Source organism: Nyctereutes procyonoides, unplaced genomic scaffold (genome assembly GCF_905146905.1).
Source record: "Nyctereutes procyonoides isolate TBG_1078 unplaced genomic scaffold, NYPRO_anot_genome, whole genome shotgun sequence".
Taxonomy (NCBI): Eukaryota; Metazoa; Chordata; class Mammalia; order Carnivora; family Canidae; genus Nyctereutes; species Nyctereutes procyonoides.
The window spans coordinates 11253730-11279161 of NW_026575042.1; the positions used below are offsets into that span (position 1 = coordinate 11253730).

A 25432-nucleotide genomic window follows, 5' to 3' on the forward strand; every position below is an offset into this window, starting at 1 on the left:
ACTGCAAGTTTGTATTTCTTAACCCCCTTCACCTATTTTGCCTGCCCACCCCACCCCCCTTTGGGTAACCAACAGTTTATTTCCTGTATCTACCAGCCTGCTTTTGTTTCATTTGTTTAATTGTTTGGGTATTTTTTTAAGATTTCACATATAAGTGAAACCATATGGTATTTGTCTTTCTCTGTCTGCCGTATTTCACTTAGCATAATATCCTCTAGGCCCATTCATATTGTCCAAACGGCAAGATTTCTCATAATTCTTAAACCATATATTTACCTACTCAGAGAAGAACATGAATTTTTTATGATTAACATTTCTAAACTTATAATCACCAAGAGTTATCACCAAAGACTAAACTCCTTGCCAAGATTTCTAGTTTTCTAGAGTCAAAGTTAAATGAATGCATTAGGTAGATTTCATTTTTAAGTTTTTATGAACATTTACTGAGCCCTTACTATATATACCAGGTAGGCACAATCAGCAATATCTATTTTAACAGCCACTTCATACCTCTGATGTACTATTACTACTACTTTTGTACAATTACAATCTTCCTTTTAAAGGTTAATAGAAAATAATGTACCTAAAAATAATAGTAGCAGTGTTACTACTGTCAAGAGTGTGCCATACCCTATGCACTATACTATTTTACAAGTGGTATCCCATTTAACTGCCCACAAGTATCTTCTGAATTATATACTATTTTCCCCATTCTACAGATTGGAAAACATATACTTCTATTTTTCAACTGCATGTGGTTTCATTTGTATTTTCCTCTGTAATTCCTCATCACTGGAAAAGGTAAAGATATATATTATAGGGACTACATATTATTTATTCCATCTCAAATAAGTAAAACAAAAGCACTGGATTATAGATTTAACATTTTTCATTTTGCAAACTCTTCCAAGAGTGGGCAAACTTCAGATAATAAGAAATTTTATTTCAAATTTGCATAGGTGTTACCAGTGATTAGTAAACTGTGAAGTCCTGTTAAAGGAAATCCTGTCCCTACCATGGGGGCACCTCTCAGGTCCTGAGAAATGCTTCCCTACAAGCTGTTAGCAGATATCCAATGTACATCTCAAAAATTACATTTTCCACAAAAAAAAATCTATTTTTAGGCATTTTCTTATCAGAAAGATGCATATAATTATATATAGTTTAGAAGTGTAAGATGGCTCTGAAAGCATGAATTAATCTCAGAGAGAAGGTTCTAATCTTATATTTATTTACCCATATTAGTACAAACATACACACTCAGAGATAATAAATGGAACCAAAAATACATTTACTGATAGTTTCTGAGAAAGCTCCACATAACAAAGTTTTAAATTTTGTTCCATAGAGATAACCACTTTCTTGCTTTGGGTATCAGAAGTATTCTTACAGTATATATTCGTTATCAGGAGTCTCCCTGAAACCAACTGCAGCAGTGCAGACATGAAAAAGAAACAAGGGTCTGGCTCTATAAACTGAGCCATCACAGATCAAGTTCCAAGCGCTAATCAGTCAAGACAAGCCTCCTCTGCCAGGAGGAGGGCTGATACACACTGGCCACACACTTCATAAAATGAACCTTCTTAAATCGACGATGAGTAGTTGAGTGCTTTGGAACATAATAAGATCTGGTTGTTATATATTGTGGAAATTATTTTTTTTTTTTTAAAGAGAACCAGTGATCTGAAGAAGTTGAACAAACTGAGGGGAGCATTTGGCGAAACTGTCACTCCTAAAACCTGCAGCCCAGGCCCTGAAGGAAGCCATGATCAGGCAGGCACCAGTGCAGTGCAATCCAGCATTTGTAAAATTTCCTTTAATAGTGATATCTGGCATACGCTTTTCAACTTCAATTCCATTAAAGTTTTTGAGTTCCATTCCAGACCACCAGGGTAAAGCAAATGTGGCAATAAGAACAGGTCAAATGAACTTTTTGGTTTTCCAGCTCATATATAAAAGTTAATTTGCACTATACTGTATACTCTATTAAGTGTACAACAGCATTAGGTCTAAAAAAATGCACATACATTGATTTTAAAAAACTTTATTACTAAAAAACTAAAGTTTGAAACATTGTGGAGAATTACCAAAATGTAACCCAAAGACGTGAAGTGAGCAAATACTATTGGATAAATGGTACCAATAGACTTGCTCGATGGAGGGTTGCCACAGACCTTCTGAAGCACAATAAAGCAAAGCATAATAAAACAAGGCAGCCCTATACTTTTGTTTGATAAGACTCACAGTGTGGTAGAAAAAAATTCAGTGTGCTTCAATTATGTCATTTTAGAGTTTCATGCGTTTAGACTGGGTCCTCTCAGTCATCACCCTACTAAATGTTTGGTATGTGAATAGTGGAGTCAAGGAAAAAGATGATCCCATTGTATTAATTAATAGTCATTATTATGTGGTGTTCTAGCACCACCACCAACTCTCCCCACCCCACCAAAATATCCTGTTTATAAATAAGCTTTTTTTTTTTTCCATTCCAAGAGTTTGGGGTGAAGGAAGATTTCTTTCCATCTCTATTATTTCGGAGTAGAACTAGGAAACATCCCAATTCCATGTTCCAGTAGTCTTGTAATGTTGACCCTGAATAATAAACCTTACCCCTCTGGCCACAAACACCTTTAAATCTGCATAGCCTCAGAGTCATGTGCCTTTGGGAAAACAGGTAAGGCTCTAAATGGATTCTCCTGGGTTCTATGCAGTGTAGGCGCTGCTGCTTCTGTTTCTGGATCTCTTTTACAGTAAGTACATGAGCATATGTACAAAAAAATAAGGACATAGAGCCTCCAATTCCATCATTAGACCTAGTTTGAAGGAAGCATCCTGAACATCCAACACTTCTCTGCATGAATGCAGCACATGGGACTTACTGGGGAAGTAAGACATCTCTAATGAGAGCCAGCAGACTGCTGTCAAAGTTGACATTCGCTTCCTTCTTGCCATCCCCAACCTCCTGGTTCACGAGTAAAGATGTGGTCTCTGAGAGCAACCGCAAGCTGAAGAGCCTCCACTCCACTTGAAAGAAAAAAAAAATGCTAAGAATGTGAGTACGTGGAGACAGAATGAAGACAGAAGTGTACCCAAGGCATTCTTGTTGACATGGTCACACTTACCATTTTGGCTCTGAACCAAGGAGACCAAGGGTGGCAGGATGTAGTCAACAACCTTAAAGAAAAGATGTAAAAGACTTGGTTCAAATCTTTCTGATCACAACACTGGTATTAACTACTATCTGTGCTTTTTGCACTGACAGAATCACTAATCAAAAGAGGGGGGAGAATCAATAGCTGAATTTATCCTGGATTTAAGTTCTTCATGACATTTAATAAACCACCAAGCTCATTTAACTCTGAAAAGGTCCTCAGGTCAAAATGACAGTATGATCATCAAAACAGTAATTTATCAAACCTTCAGAATTTATAAAGGAACTTTAGTATATAACACAAAATCTGGTTGGCATGGGTTGACATTAAACCACCAAATTAATATATATAAGCTGGTGATCATTACTCTAGTTTAAACTACATAATCAAAATATTGGGGGAAAAGGAGACACTCAATCCTCACGCTTTATTAAATACATCAAAGAGCCATGACAAATTAATCTTGGGTGCTAAAGAGATTCAAAGATGTAAATCTACTACACAAACTACTTCTAGGATTTCCTCACTCAGAGCACAATCATATATGGTTTGAAATCTACTCTAAAACAACCAATTTATTCCCCTGGATGAAAATAATAAAAAAAGGACAAATTGTTTCCACAGTCTAATTTGGAAACCTACTCCCCCATTTAACGTTTGGTGACAATAAACAAAATTCGTGTTGTTTACATTTGAATTTATTCCTGATCCTGAAATATGTACTTGTTCTCCCTACACTGATAAAAGGGCAGGAGAAACGGATCACAGCCCAACAATACCATCTTGCTGTCTAAACCAATGAAAGGAAGCCCTCCACAGGTAAAGATCTCCACAACATGGATAATAGCCCATCAATGTCAACCTATTCTAGCTCCACCTTATATAATAAGCTTATGTATAATATTGTATCTAGATATTTATGCAAGAACCCTAAGAACTAGAGATGTTTTGTTTACCCTCTTCCATTAAGTGATGTCACATCACTCAAAGCATAGACATCATGCTGCACTAAGGAATCTGGACAGTTCTAAACTTGCAGTTATATCAAAAGCAAAAACTAAGCCAAGGAAAGAAATGTATCCTACTATTAACACCTATTAACATGATCAACACCTATCTTAAAAGATTTTGGATAAGTAGGACTGATATAAGTGATCTAAGTTTCCAATTCAAGTTTGAAAAACAGTTAAGCATGGCCAAAAAGCAAGATCATCAGAGAGAAGATGAACAGACAAAAATCATCAGTATTCCTATAAGCCTACATTGACCAATTAAATAACATAAATAAGATATGATCTACAACTACAATAAAATTCTAAGGAATCTATGATATTATGACTTTTACAGGAAAAAATGCAGAAAACATTTACAGGTATGATCATCGATAGACTTCAGAAAAAAAGCTTCAGAGTTGTCACAATCATCTTCAAAACAAGAAAAATGCTAAACAAACAAAATCAACAACTCTTCTCAGACACCTCAGAGAACTGAGGTCATGGAACAAACAATTGTCCCAAAAACCAAAGAGCCAGGCAAATACAGAGAATCATAGCTTAGTGGGCACATAAATCGTCACGGGAGCCAGCAACTGGTACAAGAACCACAAAAGTCACTGAGAAATTGTCAGAGCCTGAACCCAGTCTTAGTGGATCTTCCACACACCCAGGAGTTTACTTTCCAGAATCCTCACTAGATTCTCAGGGTAGAGATCAGAGGCGAACCTCTCACGATTCCAGCAGAAGGAGGAAAAAATTAACCACTGTGAAACATGCTCAGAGCATCCTTTTCTCCTTAACAAAGGCCTGGACACAGGGGTCATTATTTTACCAGAACCTAACTGACACAGGAAGGACAGACCCAACTCTGGCACCCTCTAAGCCTTCCTCTCTCCCCTGTGGAGGGAAACAATTGAGAAGGACTTGTCGAGGTCAAATGCACAGGCTCACAGAAAGAATTCTGTAGGACTGTGGGACACTTCCTCTCCCGCCACAGCTTACCATGACATTGACATGGCTCCTGTATGATAACACAGATGACAACTGAGAGTTACAAGACACGGGCTTTATGTCAGAAGGAGTTATTAGAGAAACCCAAAACAATAGAAGAGATGAAAACAAGGACTCTGGAAGGAATTGCAGCCTCTGAAACCACAGGTTCAGCAAACCATGAACACGATGCGGCTTCAAGCTTCACACATGTAAAACCTCACACTAATGATTCATTTATCAGTTCATTTTACCTGCTAGATCATATGGAAGTGAAATATTCAAAGTGTTGAGAGAGAAAAACACCAGCTTAGAATTCTGAGTGAAATGATCCCTCAAAAGTAAAGGAAGAAATAAAGATTTTCTCACGAACAAAAACAGAAGAAAAAGTCTGCCAGGAGACCTGCCTTGCAAGAGATATTTTAAAAAGGTCTTCAGAGAAGGGGACTTGGCCAGCTCAGTCAGAGGAACATGTGACTCTTGATCTCGGGATTGTCAGTTCAAGCCCCACATTGGATATAGAGATTACTTGAAAATAAAATCTTTTTTTTTTTTATGGCAGTTCTTCAGAGAAGAAAAATGATATTAGGGCAGAAACTCATTTTTCCTTATCAGAGAAGGAATAAATGAAGGTAACACATAGTCATTGATGAGAAGACTCCAAGAGGTCACCTCTCCTCAAATTAACCCATAATTCTAATGTATATTCCAAGGAGGTTTTCATAAACTCTTCATATGGATTCCACAATGTATTTGCAAAGTAGTGATACTGTTATAGAAACAGAAAGATGGATGGAAATCAAAAGGGACACACTAGTGGGTGAACAAGGCTTAACTTTGAATAAATTTTTCTCTTCCTCATTTTTGAAGCTGCTCCCTCCCCTCACTTGTTTTTTTTTTTTTTTTTTTTTTTTTTTTTTTTTGTAGAATCCTTAGTTCCAGGAACTCAGTAATCAATATTGACATTGAGCTGACCCCGACATCTCACTGATGTCACTTCAATATATACTTAATAACAAGATTCAGATGGCCATACCAGTGTTAGTCATGAGAACACCTTAAAGACATGATGGAGACAGCCAGCAGGACATGTACCAGATTCCTATCAAAACATTCAGACCCTGTATCTTCCTATAAAACCCCTCAGTCTCATACTCTGGGTAGGCTTACAGTCTTGGAGCCATTAGCTTGCTACAGCCTCCCATGCCTGGCAAAGTAATAAAGTGTCTCCCATCTTTATACCCTAATGCTGTCATTCTGTTACATTTTGGCTCTAGAGCACAGAGGTTAGTTTTCAACAATGGGAAAAAAAAAACAAGAATAAAGAATTTTCAACAAATTGTGGGCAGGAATGATTTACTCTCCCAAGTTTCCAGGTTTATTGTAACAGATGGAAATAAAGTGGTACAAGCATACGGTTAGATAAAGAGATTTAAGGAACGCAACAGAGAACCTAGAAATACACACATATGGGAACTCAGCAAGAGGCATATAAGAGTGCAAAACATATATCAACAGTGCAAAAACATATAGACTATTCATTTAAAGTTATAGGTATAATTAGCTATCTGTTTGGTAAAAAAAAAATAATAAAATAATTAAATAAATAAAATAAATAAAATAAAAAATAAATAAATAAAATAAAAAAAAAATAATACCAGAGAACACTTGAAAAAAAAAAAAAGATTACAGGAGGATTAAATATCTACCAGTTAAAAAAAAATGGCTTTTAAAGGAAAATATGAGAACATAGTTTTGTAGTATAAAGTAGGAAAGGGCTTCTTAAATAACATCTAAAAAGTACAAACGAAAATTTAAAAAACATTTGTATCAGATGAGTCCCCATAAACAAAATGAGAAGAAAAGCCACTGACTTCAAAGAAGTTCTACAATCTCCATATTTGACAATGGATTAATATGCTGAATAAAAGAAATCAATGGAAATAGACAACTCTCAAAACTGGATAAAAGATAGGAACAAGTAGTTCCCCAAAGAGAATACACAAATAGCCAACAAACAAGCATGTGAAAACTACTCAAACCGACTAATCGTCAGAGAAATGAAAATGTGTGTCAATGAGATACATATACCCAGTTAAGAAATCATATTAATATCAAGAACTTGCAAAACTAGGGGAAAATAGGTACTCGCATACCACAGTAAATCAGTAAACCAATACAACTTGGATAAAGAATTTCACAACAACCAAAGTTGAAGATGAACACACCCTGCAACCCAGCAATTCCATGTCTATGTGGCATGTTCAAAGATACTCATTGAAGATCTGACTTCAAGAGTTCAAAAGTAGAATGTGTAAATTTCTTATCATTGTATTTCATGAAAGCAATCAACTTGCAAAAAGATCTGACAGCATGACACTCTGTAGCCTGAAACAATATAGCCTTAAATACATATTAAATGTAAATTTCAGTATTAAAAATATATTTCATTGGGCACCTGGGTGGCTCAGTGGTTGAGTGTCTGCCTTTGGCTCAGATTGTGATCCCAGGGTCGCATCAGACTCCCCAGAGGGAGCCTGCTTCTCCCCCTGCCTGTGTCTCTGCCTCTCTCTCTGTGTCTCTCATGAATAAATAAAATCTTAAAAAAATAAAAATATATTTCATCAGTTTTAAAAGAAGAAATCTAGTTCATTATAAAATCATTTAATTTTTTAATTAACAGTTTTCCTTTGAATGACTGAAGGCAATTATTGTTGTATCTCAGGATGATACAAATTCAATCCTTCCAACTGAGAGTGATCCTTTAGAAGTAAACAGGTACAAGATAGTAATGGAGAAATAAAATGCTTGCTACAATATGTAAATGAAGACTACAAGACAATTCAGAAGATTATTTGACTATTCACCTTTAATTCATATTTTTGCTGAACAATGACAGTTGATTACATTATCAAATGAAAACTACCCATAAAGACACAGAGTGAAAAATAGAAATAAAATTACACTGAAAATGTCTGGATGCTTAGCAATTCAAGCAAGGCAAGGGAGATAAAAACTGAAAAACAATTTCATCCATTTTAATAATATTCTATTCAATAACTACATAAATCAAAATAATATATGGTTTTCAGGGAAAGATCGCTGGTTTTAAAATCCTAACAAGGAAAAAGACCACATATCTTTGGGGAAAATGTTTGCTTAGAATTAAACATACAATGATTTGAGCAAAAAAGAACAGATGAAAATTAAAGTTTTAAAATATTAGTTATTTGGGAGTGTAGAGCAAAGAAACAGTTCTTGGAGTAGAATTTTAGCAGAAAATTCAAAGAAAATTTAACAAAAGAAATTTAAGACAGTGAAACGTTTCAATATATTCCCATACAAATCAGAAGGCTTAATAAATCTACTTTCAAAAAATGCAAGAAAAAAATTTGTATAACTGATACATCTCAACATTTACACAAATATTAAGTGTAAGTAGACCTACAGGAGACCTACATACACACACACACACACACACACACACAAATGATTTTGATGAGCTCGCAGTAGGTAGGTATGGGGATTTTACCACCACCACTATCAAAATTTAATAGCAACTAAGGGATAGAAGGGAAATGGACACAAATGTAAAATAATTAACATTATATAAATTGGAATGTGTGGGTGAGCCAGAGTTTCCTGGCAGAGAGGGAGGTGTATTTTATTGTTGTCACTGTCCTTGACATAACTAGCTGCTAAGAGTTAAAGTCCTTGAGATTCATCTATAGAATGACTTAGGCCTTTTTTTTCCTATCTTTTGAGATATTTAGAGTAATTTACTCTGAATTTATTTTGAAAACATCCAGATGAACCTTAAAACAATTACCTGGATATGTAAGCTACAAGATACCAGTCAGAGAGGAGAAAGTAACTCTACACTGAGAGAGCAGATTGGCTCATGATGACAAACTCAGCAAAATTCTAGCCTCTGGCCCCAAATCCCTGGAAATCATACAGTCACTCACACACAGAGGCAGAGAGGGTGCTCAAAGTGAGGCAGCAGATCATGGGGCATGTGGGGCAGGGGGGAAAGAAGCACAGGATTGATGATTACCTAAGCCCCAGCATCAGGGCAAATTTGTTCTTTTTTAAAAAAAGTATCTTGATATCTGTATTTAAAGACAAATGATTTCTTCTATATCCCTATGCAGTTTATTTTGCCTTATGCATTTAAAAACATGTTTCCGAGAATGAGTTTATGGAATTCATCAGACTGCCAAAGGCTTCCAATGTACAAAACGTAGCAACAAATCATGGTCTGTTGCCAAGAGTACCATCTCATTGGGCTCATTGGATTCTTGTACCCTTCCAAGCGTGGCCGACTTGCCCGATATTTCCAGTCAATCCAGAGAGCTTTAAAAATGGACTCATTTCACCAAAGAAAATAATCCTTCTAACAAAAGCATCAAGATGAAGACACTTCACAGGTGTGAACTTCTGATTAGAGTCTTTCAAATGCTAACCAACCATCTCTTGAGGATGTATTCCTGATAGCATACAAACTAACCTTTCCGAGGGCAGACATTAAAACCGACTGGTGCATGTATTTTATACCTCTGTGATTAAGTATTTTCAAGTAAATTACACTAAGTATCTCAAATAATATGGAGAGAAACCTTAAAATGACTCATGAAATTATTTCACACTTCTCTCCCTTAGCATACCAGATTCTATCTGCCTCTAATCCCCACGGCTCACCCAGGAGCCCAATCAGGAGTTAATTCCTACCTGTCTTCAAGATTTAATTCAAGAATAAAATCATCCCTAAAAATCATCACCAGATCCTGTCAGACTGAGTAGGGCTCCTGGCTACACCCCATGCAAACCACCAATACAGCACTTTTCAAACCATGCATGGTCCAATCTTTATTACATTGGTTTCTTCCTCCCAACCAGTACTGAACCTATTCAGAGCAGGGTCTTATTCCAGCTCACTAGTGTATTTTCAGTGCTTTATGAGGTTTTTTGAGTTTTTTAAAAGATCTTATGTATCTGAGAGAAAGACTGCAGAACAAGAGTGTGCACGAGAAGAGGCTGGGGGAGGGTGGTTAGGAGCAGAGGGAGCAGGAGAACCAGGCTGTCTACTGAGCAGGTAGCCAGATTCCAGGACCCCAGGAGCATGACCTGAGCCAAAGGCAGATGTTTAACTGACTGAGCCACCCAGGCACCCCTCAGTGCTTTGTTCTAAAGAAGTGGTTTGCAAAAGGTACTTATAAAATACGTGAGTAATAAATACATAAATCAAAGACCCAAAATTTTGGGGGGTCTACTCATTATATCACTGCTATAACTCTATTCATCTTATTAATATGAATAGGGTGTAAAAAAAAGTTTTGAGGGATCCCTGAGTGGCTCAGTGGTTTGGCGCCTGCCTTCAGCCCAGGGCATGATCCTGGAGTCCCAGGATCTAGTCCCACATCGGGCTCCTTGCATGGAGGCTGCTTCTCCCTCTGCTTCTCTCTCTGTATGTGTCTCTCATGAATAAATGAATAAAATATTAAAAAAAAAAGTTTTGAAACCTAAAAGGTATTTGTTCTACACAATGGCAATTTATCTTAAAAAAAAAAGAAAAGAAAGAAAGACTGACCTAATTTGCTTTTTTGTATCCTAGTTGTCAGCTGAGGTCACCCCAAACTTCCAGTTCTAAATAAAATTCTCAGGCCTGCACACTATAAGAAATCTCGAGTCCTCTCCCAGATTTCTGGGAAGGCGCAGTGGTTTATTTACTTTCCCCATGGTTCATTGGTGACTCTGCATTTTTATATACTCTAGGATTTTATTATCTTCTTACCTTCTATTGCTGTTTGCTTTAGAACTGATTATACAAATGAACAGTGGTCCAACTGTCTATGACAGTTAGGACTCTGTCCCCTAGCCTCTGCAGGAAGCAAGCAGGGAAGCCAAATCCCACCTGCTGCCAGCAGCTTAGGATGGTCAGGGTTTGGTGGCTGACTGCCAGCTTCATTCTTTTTTGTACCCTGCCCCTTCCAACTCAAGACCGGCCACCATATGACAATTATGCTCCCCTAACCAATCCCATAGGAGGCCCTGTTTCTCATTAGTCTGTCTCCAGCTCCCCTATGGCAACAAAAATAGACTTTAGGTCTTCCCCCTTTTTTATTTTAACACTGAAGATTTTACACCCTCTGCCTGCCTTTGAGTCTCTGCCAAACGCAAGCAATGGTGCTGACTTCTTGCTACAGCAGGCTCCAAATCAACAGCTTCTGCCTGTTGTCGTCATTCAGGTGGTCTTCCCTGATCTCCAACTTTCTCAAGGTACCATATGAACACCAAGACAGAATGTAGTCCCTTTTAAAGGACGGAATTTAAAATCTCACAAGTTGTCAATACGTACACCAGACTTCACTGAGGGTTTGCAGTGATGCAGATTGTTTAACAGCAACAGCAACAATTTGCAATTAAACATTAAACATCTGGTTTTTAGTTGTGTTTGAATCACCTGCACCTTTTTCCCCCCATCAACCTCCCCATACAAGCTCTGGGGCTCCTGCCCTGTTGCCTGCCTCTTCTAGGCACCCCTTTGTTCCTGCCTTCTTTCCTCTTTTTTTTTTTTCTCTCACCTGCCCCCATCCAATGCCTGTTCATTATTTACACAAATTTTACTTATCCTTCCTACCCCTCTGCCCATGGCCGCTTTGTGCATCCAGGCTTCAAGGCCACACCTAGAACCCTACTTACAAAGGAAGCATAAGTCCAGTACAGATCCATCTATGGCCTAATGGTTATAAAGAGGCCAGGAAGATGTTTCAAGGTAACAGGTTTTCTCTGTCTTCCACCAGACCATACTGCCTGACACACAAAGAGGACATCCTCCTCCACATAATCTGAGACCCACACCCCTCCCAGAGATCTGTCCGTTCTCTCTTCCAAATACACTTTTAAACAGCGTTCATTATTTTCTTCCTTAACACCCACGAATTTTTTTACTAAGTTTTTAATTTTAATTCCAGTGTTGTTAACATACAGTGTCATATTAGTTTCAGGTGTACAAAATGATGATTCAACAATTCTATACATAACACCCCTTGATTTTTATCTAAACTTGGGGCTGGTTGCCATAGACCCAGAGAGATTCAAATCCTGTATCATACTGACACAAAGAATGATTGCTGATTAATCATGTTACAGAATGCTTCTTGATTTTAAAATCATAAATGGGGAGTGCACTCTGACTCAGGATAAAACTCAATCTGTTATTCAGGATAAAACTCAATGTGTTTCATGACAACCCAATCCAAATGGCAACGATGAAGTAGTAATAAAGAAAAAAAAAGGGCAAAAACCTAAAAACCCTCTTTATGAAATCACTTTTATTTTTTTAAAAGATTTTATTTATTTATTCATGAAAGAGAGAGAGAGAGACAGACAGACAGACAGACAGACAGACAGACAGGCAGAGGAAGAAGCAGGCTCCATACAGGGAGCCCGATGTGGGACTCGATCCCGAGTCTCCAGGATCATGCCCTGGGCCGAAGGCAGGTGCTAAACCGCTGAGCCACCCAGGGATTCCCATCAAATTACTTTTAAGTCACAATGAGAAAACCATGACAATATCCAACATTGCATATGACAAAGACAGTGTTCTACACCTTTGATTTTTTTTTAAAAGATTTTATTTATTTACTCATGAGAGACAGAGAGAGAAAGGCAGAGACACAGGCAGAGGGAGAAGCAGGCTCTGTGCAGGGAATCCGATGTGAGACTCGATCCCAGTACTCCACCCAAGCATCCCTATACACCTTTGATTAGCATGGCTTTGCTCACTGGTACTAGGTCTCCCTATTAAAAACAAGAAACTGGGATGCCTGGGTGGCTTAGTGGCTGAGTGTCTGCGTTTAGCTCAGGGCATGATCCTGAGGTCGAGTCCCACATTAGGCTCCCTAAAGTGAGCCTGTTTCTCCCTCTGCCTCTGTCTCTGCCTCTCTCTGTGCATCTCTCTTTTTTTTTTTTCTCTGTGGATCTCTCATGAATAAATAAAATTTTAAATAAGTAAATAAATAAATAACAAGAAACTGAAGCATCAGAGACAATATATAGTGAGTACCTTTTGCTGCTGTGAAGTTAGATGGTTTGTTCATCAGTGCTTTCCTCTTCTAGAATCTTCCACAAAATGTATAAACAACATAGACACCATTTAAGTAAATACCATTGCAACTCTAATCAATCTCCCCTGCACTAATGATTTCTATCATAAAATTCCATCATTCATTACTTATTTTAGTTGTGAGGATAATACACCTGTGTATAGAGCAATCCAAGGAATTTTAATATTTAATTGATGCTCGCAGCATTGTTTTCATCAACAAAGAAATTAATCCGTGGTAAAAATCATTTAAGGACATGTCCAGAAAAAAAAAATAGAGTTGTATTTCACCTTTTTTAAAAAAAATGCACATTCCAAAGTCTAGGGACTTTTTATTTCTTTGCTCAAAAACTGGGCCCCCCACTCAAAAACTAAGTGTGCATATGTATGTATATTGCTTGTTGCTAATGAACCTCAATGTCCCAAAAGAAATGAAAGTCTTTGACTTAAAAATGCTGATAGCTCTGGGACACATAAGCTAGACAAGCACAAAGGCATTGAAATATGTAAATAACACTCACATGGCTAAACCTTACTTTTGTTTGTTCTTAAAGCCACTGATGCCTGAGATGATACTTCATCATTTAACGGACTGATTTTCCATTTTAAGAAATGAAGAACATTAAGTTCAACAGTTTTAAATAATCATGTAACCATATTCAGATTTTTTTCTCTTCACAAAGAAAGCAACAATCTAACCTGTGGAAAGTATATTTCTGAAATAATCATCTATGATGAAAGTATGCTTTATACTGTTATTTCTGTAGAGGGGTGGTTTTCCTATTTTTTATTTTATAGATGAAAGTATATCATTTGAAAAGTGAAGTCTACTATTCTAGGCACTCAATTAAAATTCTTATCCTACATTTGAAAATTAATCACCACTTCCTTCATTGCAGCAGGCCTTGGAAAATCTAGTACATCTGACAGCACAATAATTAACATGTTCACACCAACTGCCAGTCCCCTTTCCTCCACACAAAGTAATATTGGACATACAGGGAAAACATGCCAAAGACATGAATTCCACCTCTGCTAATGGCAGAGTGGGTCATGCACAGCACCCTTTTTGAGGAGAACGACTAAGAAAACTAGACACAACTTGCTTAAATCCTCTTTACAACACTAAACACCTAAAAAGATGGTAAAGAATTCCCAAGGCATAAGATATTGGCAAAATTTCAGAACACTGGCACCTGCCATTGGCAGTACTGGGACTGGGAGACACAGGCACTACTGTGTACTTCGTACGCTACTGAGGGGAAGGCAAAATAGTGAGCCCTATGCATTTATCCTTTGATCCTCTACAACCACCACTCTGGAAATGGGCCCTGAAGATATGCCTCTAGTCATAGGAAACCGTATATGCACGAGGTTATTTGTTTAGACCTGAAAAATATTAGCTACTACCTAAACATCCCAACACAGGAGATGGGTTGAATAACTTATGACCCACATACACACAGTGAAGTACTATGCTACTCCAATGAAGAAACAGGAAGAGCTCTATGAACTGACTAACTAACTGACTAACTAACATCCATTATGAAATGAAAAAGTGCAAAAAATATAGTATGTTACCTTTTGTACAAGAAAGAGCGGAAATAAGATACCTGTCCCCTTCACAAAACAGAAACACTGAATGAGAAACCAGAAAACAATGAAGCCAGCTACCTGTAAGCATAGGGAAGGTATGAGGGAGCCATGAGGTGAGTGGAGGGGATATCCACCCAGGGGAAGAAAGTGACACTGCTCTGAACAGATCTTTTTCTAGAGCTTTGACTTTTGGAAATGCTATTAACGCTATTATCTTACACATATTCAAAAAATAAAGCCAAAAAAGGATAGGAAGGGGAAAAGAAAACCTATAATTAAAAGCAGACTGAAAACAAATCAACTGCATTGCAGGTGAGTATTAGAACTACTCTAAAAGGGGAGGAAGGGAACCAATCCAAGTACCTTATGCACGTAGCACGGAGTACACAGCCCCAGTCATGCCTTGCTAACAACTGGGAGGCAGAGGAGAGGGAGGAATTCCCTCCCTGATTCCTTGACTTCATTAGGTTTGTTTTTGTATTGGCGAGTGTAAAGTCATTCTGTAACAATTTTAGATGCATTATACAATTAAGCAAACGAGGGAATATGATGCTGTTGGAGGCCAGAATTTTTACAGAGGAAGAAGGGGCACACAAATATGAAATGGGGAAAGGCAAGAAAGAATCATGTGGACATGGACTGGATGTGAAAGTATTAATGTGAACTCATGATTTCAAAATATGGATATGTGTGTGTGTGTCCATACAAGCATATGCAAGCATGCATATGAGTGTGTTGTTCATATGTGTATATATATGTATCCATTTCCTAACTCTGTTTTATGTAGACATTTCCCAAAAGCTAAGACATCCTAGAAAGGAGGATCACACATAGGGCCCTAACCAACTAATGCCATTTTCCATGAAAAGGAATCAGGGTTCCTCAGAGAATTGACTGGGAAATGACTAGCTCAGAGCAGGGAAGCTAAGAGCTGAGGCAAGAATATCTTGCTATGTCAGAAAGTTAAAAAAAAAAAAAATTAACTCAAAAAAATGATGGGGAATGGCACAAGCACGTAGAAGCCAACTTGAAAGGCTTTACACTGACCAAGTCTGGTATAACATGAGCACCAAAATAATTTCTGTAATGAAGCCATTGATAAAAATAGGAATTTGTGGTACACAGAATGATTGCAGACAGAAAAATGCCCACCATCCTTATCCCTGAAACCTGATCATTTATAATCTTACACAGCAAAGTGGTTTTGTAGATGTGATTAAGTCAAGGATCTTGAGATGTTTATCCTGGATTAGACAGATGGGCTGAATATAATAAAAAGATTTCCTTATAAGAGGGAGAAAGGAGGGTAAGAGTCAGAGAAGGAGATGTGTCGACAAAAGCAGAGGTCAGGGGGGCTGCTGGGTAGCTCAGTTGGCTGAGCATTCGACTCTTGATTTCAGCTCAGGTCATGATCTCAGGATTGTGAGATCAAGACCCGTGTTGCAGTCCATGCTGGGCATAGAGCCTACTTAAGATTCTCTCTAGAAAAAAGAAAAAAAAAAAAAAAAAGCAGAAGTCAGAGAGAGAGAATACTTCAAGATGCTACACTGCCACCTTTGAAGATGTAAGAAGGGGCCATAAGCCAAGGAATACAGGCAGCCCCTAGAAGCTGGAAAAGGCAAAGAAAAAGAATTTTTCCCTTACAGCTTCCAAAAGGAACACAGGTATGCTGATACCTTGATTTTACTCCCAAAGACACATTTCGTACTTCTGACCTCCAAAACTCCAACATAATAAATTTGTGTTGTTTTAAGTCACTGAAGTTTTGATAATGTTACAGAAGCAATAGGAAACTAATACAGAACATAAGTCCATACCAGTGACTGATTAAGAGATATGCTAATTCATATCAGTTACTTTGCAAAAAAAAAAAGGCTTATATTTACCAAGATCTAAACACTTTTTAACTTATTTTTGAAAAATACTTTTATATTATGCAACCTTTTTATTCAATATAACATATATATTTAAAGGTATACTAATTCTAGGCATATGTCTCAGTTAACTTTCACAAGATGAACGGACTCATGTAACTAGCACCCAGATCAAAAAAAGACTTTGCGATAACATTGCAGAGCTCCCTTATAGCCCTCCCTTCCAGTTACTACCTGCCCCAGGAATAACCACTATCCTAACTTGTAATAGATGAAACAACCCTGTTTTTAAATTTAATGCAACGGTATTATGATATTTTGTATTTGCCCTCTTTGTCTCAGAATTAACTTTGTGAGATTTATCCATTTTCTTAAGCATACTTATAAATCATATTCTTTGCTTCATAGCATTCCATCATATGACTAGTCCATAAATTGTTTACCCATTAGACTGTTGATGATGGACATTTGAATAGTTTCCTGTTTGGAGTTATGACCAGCCTTCTATATGTATTTCACAGAACATACATTCACATTTCCATTGAATGTATAATTTAAAGGTGAAATTGCTGACTCATGGTATATACTACATTCGGCTTCAATAGCCACTACCAGTTTTCCAAAGTATTTGTACCAACTTACATTCCCACTAGAAGTTTTTGAGAGTTCCACACCTTACATCCTCACCAACTCTTAATTCAAAAATCTGGTTTAATTAAAGATAAATTATTCAATATTTATTAGCCTCCAGGCTTTAGCCTAAAAATTTACAAAAGGGCAGGACTCCATTTAAAAAAGTGATGCCCATTTAGTTTAGATTTTTAAAGAAACTGAAATATATTTTAGCAACTTATGTATATTATTGCCAGAACTTTCTAATAAAGAATCACTTTTATTTTTCCCTTTGCTATTAGTAAATTTTTTTGAAACCCCCGTGAATGGGAACAAATTCTTTATACAATCAAATCATTGTATATTTTTTACTGCTCTGTAGGCCACACTGTTGATTTCCAACTCCAAAGAACCAAATGGTCTAAACTCCAGAAAGAATCGGAGTTTAGCAATTGTGCTTATCAAGAATTAAATGCATGTAATCACTTCCATATAATAAAGTATTGATCAGCAGCCTTGAACACAGTTTGTGCTAACATTTCAAACAATGTAATGCTCCTTGGAGTGCTGGATCTTCAATTTCATGTATTCCAGTCATGCCCAAGAAGTGGTAATTAGAAGATTTCCCATGGGTTATAGCATTAAAAAATATTTTTTACAAAGACCATGAATTGCAGAGGTGCCTTTCCTATCATAATATGGGGCTGTAGCTATTATGATGACATTTCATGTTTAGTAAATAGACTAATTAAATGTCTGCATACATATAAGCACAGATACTTAAAAATATTGGATCTTAACAAATTATCCATGGGGTTATTGTTCAGTAGGATAAAAATTCAATAAGCAACACTGGAGCAAGTAAGAGCTCAATGAAAAATTGAGAAATCACTGCTGAGAAAGTGACCATAACAACAGTTTCTGGTAATAGTGGGTATGGTTATTTGAATTAACCCTCTCACTGAAAACAGTGCAAAATGCCAGATAAAATACAAAAGAACAAAATCTTAAAAGTATTTAAGATCTGAAAAAGACAGTGGGGGAACTTTCAGACCAATTTCTTGAATGAAAGCCTTAACTACAGAGTGGAGTAGAACACATGAGTGCATACCTGATTGTGCCCTGGAGGCGCCTACCAATAAGACAAGCACAAGCTCCAGCGAGGCCACAAGGGCCAGAGAGAGATATGTGAGTCCAGGACTCCCCAGCAGATGCAGTTTTGTATAGTCTCCTACCCTGAGCTGGGAACTGAGGATTACACTCTCAGAGTAATGGAGCAATCAGATCTAGTCACCAACCCCTCCACATACATTAATACTCCTGGGAACTGCTGAGGAGGCTCCCCTGGGAAGTTATGATCTCAGACCTATCGTCTGTATTTTATTTAAAGATCTGTATTTTACTTAAAGAAAAGAGAGCTTCTTTTAAGTTCAGCTTTTAAAGAGTTAATATGGATAATGTAATTTTAGGATAAGCAGTAAAAGAACAAGGAGTACCTAAATGCCAATCTTCTGCAGAGAAAAAATTAATGAAAAAAATGTAAGTCATTAGGAAGAAAGATAAATTAGATGTGGGAAAAGAGAAAATATATATGACAAAGTCTGAAAGAAGACGGTAAAATGATGGCCAATATACTAACAATTACTGTAAACGTAAATGGAGTACATGCTCCAGTGAAAGTTAAATATGGGTCAGATAAGATTTTTTTAAATACTATATGATATTTACATGACACAGATCTAAAACATAAGGATAGAGAGATGTTGGAAGGAAAAAAATGAGATACATCAGCAAATATTAAACAAAAGATAGTATGTGTGATTATACTAAATGAGACAAAAGAGGCCATAAGGTAAAAAGCATTACTAGAAATAAAGGTCACTTCACAATGAAACAAAAATCAATTTCATAAAATGACATAACTTCAAATTTTCATGCACCTAATAATATGGCATCAAAATACATAAAACAAAAACTGAATTATATAGGGCGATATAAATTCATAATTGCCTTAAAGGAGATTTATACATACTCAGTAAGTTATAGAAAAATGACACAGAAGTCAAAATCAAAATCACAGAAACAGCTGGACAAGCATTTCATTTAAAAAATTCTCAAACAGCCAATAAATGTTTGAAAAATGATTTAGTCACATTAGTAGTCTTGATCCTACCATTTAAAACTATGGTGAAATATCATTATATATTCATTCATTAAAAAGCTTGAAATAATAGGAGTTGAGAAGCATGTGGGAATCAGATGCTGCACTGCTGGTATGAATATAAACTAGTACCACCTCTTTGGAAAACACTACAGCATTTTCTAGACAAAATGAGTTTGTAAATATTCTATAACCACTAATTCCATTCCTATGTATGTATCCTAGAAATATTGCATGTTTATGTGGTGCAAAATATATTCACAAGAATCTCCAGAGCAATATTTTGTAAATGCCAAAAACCAGAAAGAGCCTAATGTCTATCCAGAAAATATAAGTAAATTGTGGTATCTGCATATACTCAACATTAGGATACAATACACTAATGAAAAATTAAACCATAGAGATACTTACAACACAAACCATAGAGATACTTACAACAGGGATGTCCTACAGACACTGAGCAAAACAAGTCACAAATGAACACATAGAGTACAGATACAAAGTACAAAAGCAGGCAAAGCCAATCTATATTGTTTAGGAATGCATAGACAGGCCTACCAAGGAATGCATAGGAATGATTACGATGAAAGTCAGGATAGTGGCCCCTCTCCCAGGAGGAAAGGAATCATGATTGAGGGGAATTCAAAGCTACAGTCATGGTTTTTTAACTGAGTGGCAATTTCTTGAGCACTGGCTTTGCAACTATTTGTTAAACTATACAAGTTTTAAGGCACTTTTAAAGAGGGGGGAGGAGGAGGAGAAGAAGAAAATAGCCATAAAAAATTGGTAGAAAGTTTCTAACCCTAAAAAATAATTATTCTCTCTCTCTTGAAACATGTGTCCTCAGAATCCCCAGATGCCATGTAAGAAGTCAGGCCACCCTGAAGTCACTCTGCTGGAGAGACCACATAGAGGATGGAGAGAGGTGCCTGAAGAGTCCCAGCTGGAGGCAGATATGTGAGTGAATGAGTCTTCAGATGATTCCAGCCCCAGGCACCACTGACTACAAGTACTTGAAAGACCCCAAGTTCAAACTGCCTTGTTGAGTTCAGTCAACCCCTACAACCATTAGAGAAAACAGAAAGTGATAACTAGGGGACTCATCTTACCTGGCTTCTTTTCTTGAGGCTTTCTGTGGCTGAGAATGAAATCACATAGCCTCTCCTCCCTCCTCTAAAGTCAGCACTCAGCTCGCCTAAGGATAGCTTTAAGGCAGAGCTCCTGAAATGCATGCAGTTTGACTGCCCAGAAGACACATGCCAATGTGTAAAGACCTTCCTGTTTGTTACGGAGCAAGGTAGGAGTGGGTGCTACCCATATCTAGTGGGTAGAGGCCAGGAATACAGCTAAACATCCTACAATGCCCAGGACAGCCAACACAAAAAGGAATGGTCCGTCCCCTAAATGCCCATAGTGCAAACACTGAGAAACACCGTTCTAAGAGTTTATGCGGTTGGTTGGGTACAACAAATAACCAGGAAAGCAGCAGCAAGCTGGGCTAAGTTTGGGCCAGAAGGGAAAAAGAATAACAAGCATAGGAAATCCCAAAAGGGTGCCTGGGTGGCTCAGTCAGTTAAGTGTCTGCCTTCAGCTCAGGTCATGATCCCAGGGTCCTAGAATCGAGTTCCACCATCAGGCTCCCTGCCCTGCAGGAAATCTGCTTCTCCCTCTCCCTCTGCCATTACCCCTGCTTGTATTCGCTCTCTCACTGTCAAATAAATAAATAAAATCTTTTTAAAAAGGAAATCCCAAAGAAGTCAACAAGGAGAGAAGACACTTCTTATGTTCATTTGGGGGGGGGGGCAGCTTTTCTGAATGGTTATTTCATGTGAGGAACACATATGAACCAAATATATGCAAACTAGTCTCTTTACTTATAGAATTACCGAATAAACAAAAAAAAAAAATCTTTCTCACAAGCTGCCAGAACTGACCGTAGAGCAATAGTCTTTCAACAAAATAGGATACTGTATTATTGCTTCAAAAGCCGACAACGTGATCTTGATAAATTCTTCTGATGCCATCAGTCCTAGGAATACAGTTAATTATTATAGGTGTTTATTTTCATGTGCAAAATCACCATATCAAAGTACCTCAAAGACGTAAAATGTCCCATGATTTACTCACCTATGGCTCCATCTATGTTAGTTTCTCCTGAGTCTATAGATTTAATATGACTCTGTAAAAAATAAAAAGTATTAAGTGAAGATTTTGAAATAAGTCTGAAAGAAAATGTTTTCCCCAAAACTGTACATATCATTCTTACTGAAATAATTCCCGAAAGGTATTAAATACTATGTACATATTATAAACACTATAATCATGGTCTTAAAATATGATATGAAATAATATATATCTTATAAACCATAGTCATTTTTTAAACATAGAGATCACTATCCATGAGATTTAATACTGGAATAAATTCAATAGCAATGAAAGCACAGAAAGGTCACCCTATAAAAGATAATCCAATTAATACATAACCATGTCCAATATGCTACACTTACTCACTCCTTGGAAGTTAGTACGGATGTACCTAATCAGGTGAAACAGTCCTCTCTAAGGAAGGTTGGGCCTTATCTGCCCTGAGTGTACACTGCATCCGAATGCAGCAAAGCAAGGCCTGCCTTCAAAGTTCACCACTGTTATTAGTCCCTCTTCTATATGTCCTACCATTAACCCCAACACCAACCCCAATGCCATGCCTCCATGCAAGATGACTCCCAACACTATTTTAGAAGCAGGCCTGAGCAGCACAGCTATGAGCTCCCTGGGTGAATTTTCCAGTCTGAAGCTGAATGCACCACACAGAAGAGGTATTCTGTGAACATGAGCTGAATGAAATAATAATAATAAGCAGCATGGCCATGTTAGTGATGTATGGAAGCACAGTACTGAGTTCTGGCTCCTGGCTTACAAAATAATACATATATAATATTTTATATATAACAACAAGCAGCAATTAAAATGTAAGATTACTCTGGTATAAAAAAAAAAGTGAGCAATTAACCTAGAGGGAAAATGAGTCTACTATGATCCAATGGTTCTTCTCAAAATACTTGATAAATATAAATGACTATATATCACATATATAGTGAACATCTGTTTAGGGTTTTGTGCTTATAAAGAATAAAGAAAATCCTTAAATCCATATTTGACTTAAGAACTAAGACATTCCAGGGGCACCTGGGTGGCTTAGTCAGTTGAGCATCCAACTCTTGATCTCAGTTTAGGTCTTGATCCTGAGTTCAAGCCCCATGCTGGCATGGAGCCTACTTAAAAAAAAAAAAAAAAAAAAAGACAGAAAGAACTAAGACAGGCCCAATTTTTTTGCATGAGTTTCCTCCACCCCATGTCATTTATTTGGAGATAACTACTGTCATGAATTTATCATTTCCTTGACATTTTTTAATAGTTTTACTAGATATACATACATCCCTAAATAGTATACTGTTTGTGTATTTTTGGTCTTCACTGAAATGGTATCAAACTGTATACAGTCTATACAAACAGGACAGTATATAGCCATTGAAATGTGGAAAAAAAGAAAATTTTAGAGTTATGGGAAAATAGTTAAATAGAAAAATATTGGGGTGCCTGGGTGGCTCAGTCAGTTAAGCATTGACTCTTGGTTTTGGCTTAGGTTGTGATCTCAGGGTCATCTAGCCTCATGTGAAGCTCCGTGCTCAGCAGTGAGTCTACTTCCCCTCTTCCTGAGCCCCTCCCCTCCCCCTCCCCCTCCCCCTCCCCTGAGCCCTTCCCCCTTGCTGTCTCCCTCTCCCTAATAAAATCTTTAAATGTTAAATAGAAAAAACACAGAATACATATATATGCATATGTATATACACATACAGCTCAATCTCAACTACATGCATCAGCGTAAGTTTTATATGTATGTATATATGTTACAAATACAGTTTTCTACACACACAATGCATATATGCAAATTGAAAACACTATGTAAACAACAATAGGTTAACACATGGTTGTTTCTGAGAGTAGTGGAGTTATGGATGATTTTTTCTTCATATATAATTTTCTATATTTTCTTTAATAAGCATATTTTCATAACTTAAATGAGTACAAGTTGCCTTTAAGAGAAAATCTCAAAGACATACATTCTTTGAAAGCTGAACATACAAGACTCTTTAAATCATTTATTTCAGTCTATGATTACAAAAACAAAATACTAAAAAAGAAAAAATGTAACAAATAATAATTTTTTAAAAAGGCAATATAAGCCTGTCATAATTTGGTTGATATAATTTCACAAAATTCCAAAATGGGCACATAACTTTTACTGAGTAAATATATGGATTTGATGTTGAGTAAAATATTCAGAGAAAGATGTCTTTTGACTTAAATAAGTCTACTTAAAGATCTATGGATTACTAAGCAAAGAAAGAAGGTACAGTGTTTATACTACCATCTTTCCTGTGTATATATTTTTAAATATAGATATTACACAAACATAGATGAGGACAAAAATTTTGGAGGAAGACATCACAGGAAACCACCAGCAGAGGTTTTCTTTAGGAAGACAGAATGCTGGCCTGGGAGGTGGGCTTTTGCACCATTTGCACTGTTGGAATTTTCTAGCCATATATGTATATTAATTTTTTCCTTTTTTAATGTCAAGAAGGGTTCTCTATATAGTGAAATTATGGACTTCTTTTAACTTACTTTCTTCCTTATACTTTCTGTTTAATTAAAAAAATCCCTACTGAATGTTTCATTGATTTACAAATTTTAATATCTTTTGATACATTTCTTCTTCTACTAAGCATGAAGGCATATAAATTAGAAAAAGAAGCCAGATGCACCAGTGTGCAGATAGAGGTCTCGCTTGAGATAAGCAATCATGAATTTAAAGTGAGACCAGTTATAAAAAAAAAACAAAAAAAAAACAGACCAGTTATTTCATTGAGTTTTTGTCTCTCCATATTTAGCCACTCAAAGCAAGAGGTAGGGAATTATATTGCACCAGAATTAGGGTTTGCCAGAGGAGGACTCCAAAGGAGGGAAGCAAAGGGAGTTACAGGTTTGTGTCAAGCAAGAATGTCAGCTGAATAGGGATTCGAGGCTGAGTGAAGAGAAAAGTGAAGTCACTGGCCCTCAGGAGGGCAGGATGGTGATCGGAAAGTGCTAAGACCAGTTTCAGTCTCAGAGGAATCTATGGGGAGCAGAGGGGAAGTAAGGTGAAAATCGGGGATGGTGGCCAAACTGTGGCACTGGAAATGTCATAGGTGCAGGCAGCTGAGAGAGGGTTACAAGCTCCTGAGGAAAGAGGCGGTGGAGAGGGTAAGAGGCTGAGATGCTGGAAGCATGGTCCATAGTGATGTCTGGTTTTCTGAGAACGTGGACAGACGCAGCATGGAGACACTAACAATGAGATCAATGCTAGAAAATTCTGAGGAATGAGGGGCAATGATCCAGGAATCTGTGTGAGCACAGCAGAGGAGTAACACAGGCTATCTTCTGAGGGTGCAAGCTTCAACACTGGAAGTTTCAGCAGAGAAGCTGAAAGGATGGCCACCTGCTCCACAGCCAGGCTTCCTGGGTAGAGGAGTATGAGGCAGAAAACGGTCCTATCTAGAGGGAGAGGCTGTGCCACGAGTGCAGGCCAGGGCTCTGCAATATCATTCAATACTTCAGAGAAGTCCAGAATGAGCTCCTACAGCAAACTATGTATATGAATTAATTTGCTGTTCCTAAAAGGAAGGGGGAGCTCATAGCAGGAATACCTGTATGGCAGCACATAGCATCATATTTTTTAAAATGTATGAGTGCACTCTCTTTGCTGTAACTACTGCAACTGAAGTCAATACCTATCCACAAACCAACATTCGCTGAAAACAAAAATCTGCATAAGGCAGGAAATACATCCCTTGTAAAATAATTATCTCAATGCCCAGGATAAGTAAACATTTATGAAGTAATGGAGA

The 25432-nt window shown here is 37.2% G+C and overlaps 1 protein-coding gene across 1 annotated transcript in view; it reads right to left on the reverse strand.

The window, feature by feature from the left end:
- Positions 1-25432, reverse strand: part of ULK4 (unc-51 like kinase 4) — a 590170-nt gene that overhangs the window by 342644 nt on the left and 222094 nt on the right. Inside the window, exons 26-29 of the mRNA XM_055321719.1 lie at positions 21615-21666; positions 21422-21516; positions 3123-3174; positions 2880-3024 (exon numbers count right to left, since the gene is read on the reverse strand). Coding sequence (XP_055177694.1) covers positions 2880-3024; positions 3123-3174; positions 21422-21516; positions 21615-21666 — 344 coding nt within the window. The remainder of the gene's footprint in view (positions 1-2879; positions 3025-3122; positions 3175-21421; positions 21517-21614; positions 21667-25432) is intronic.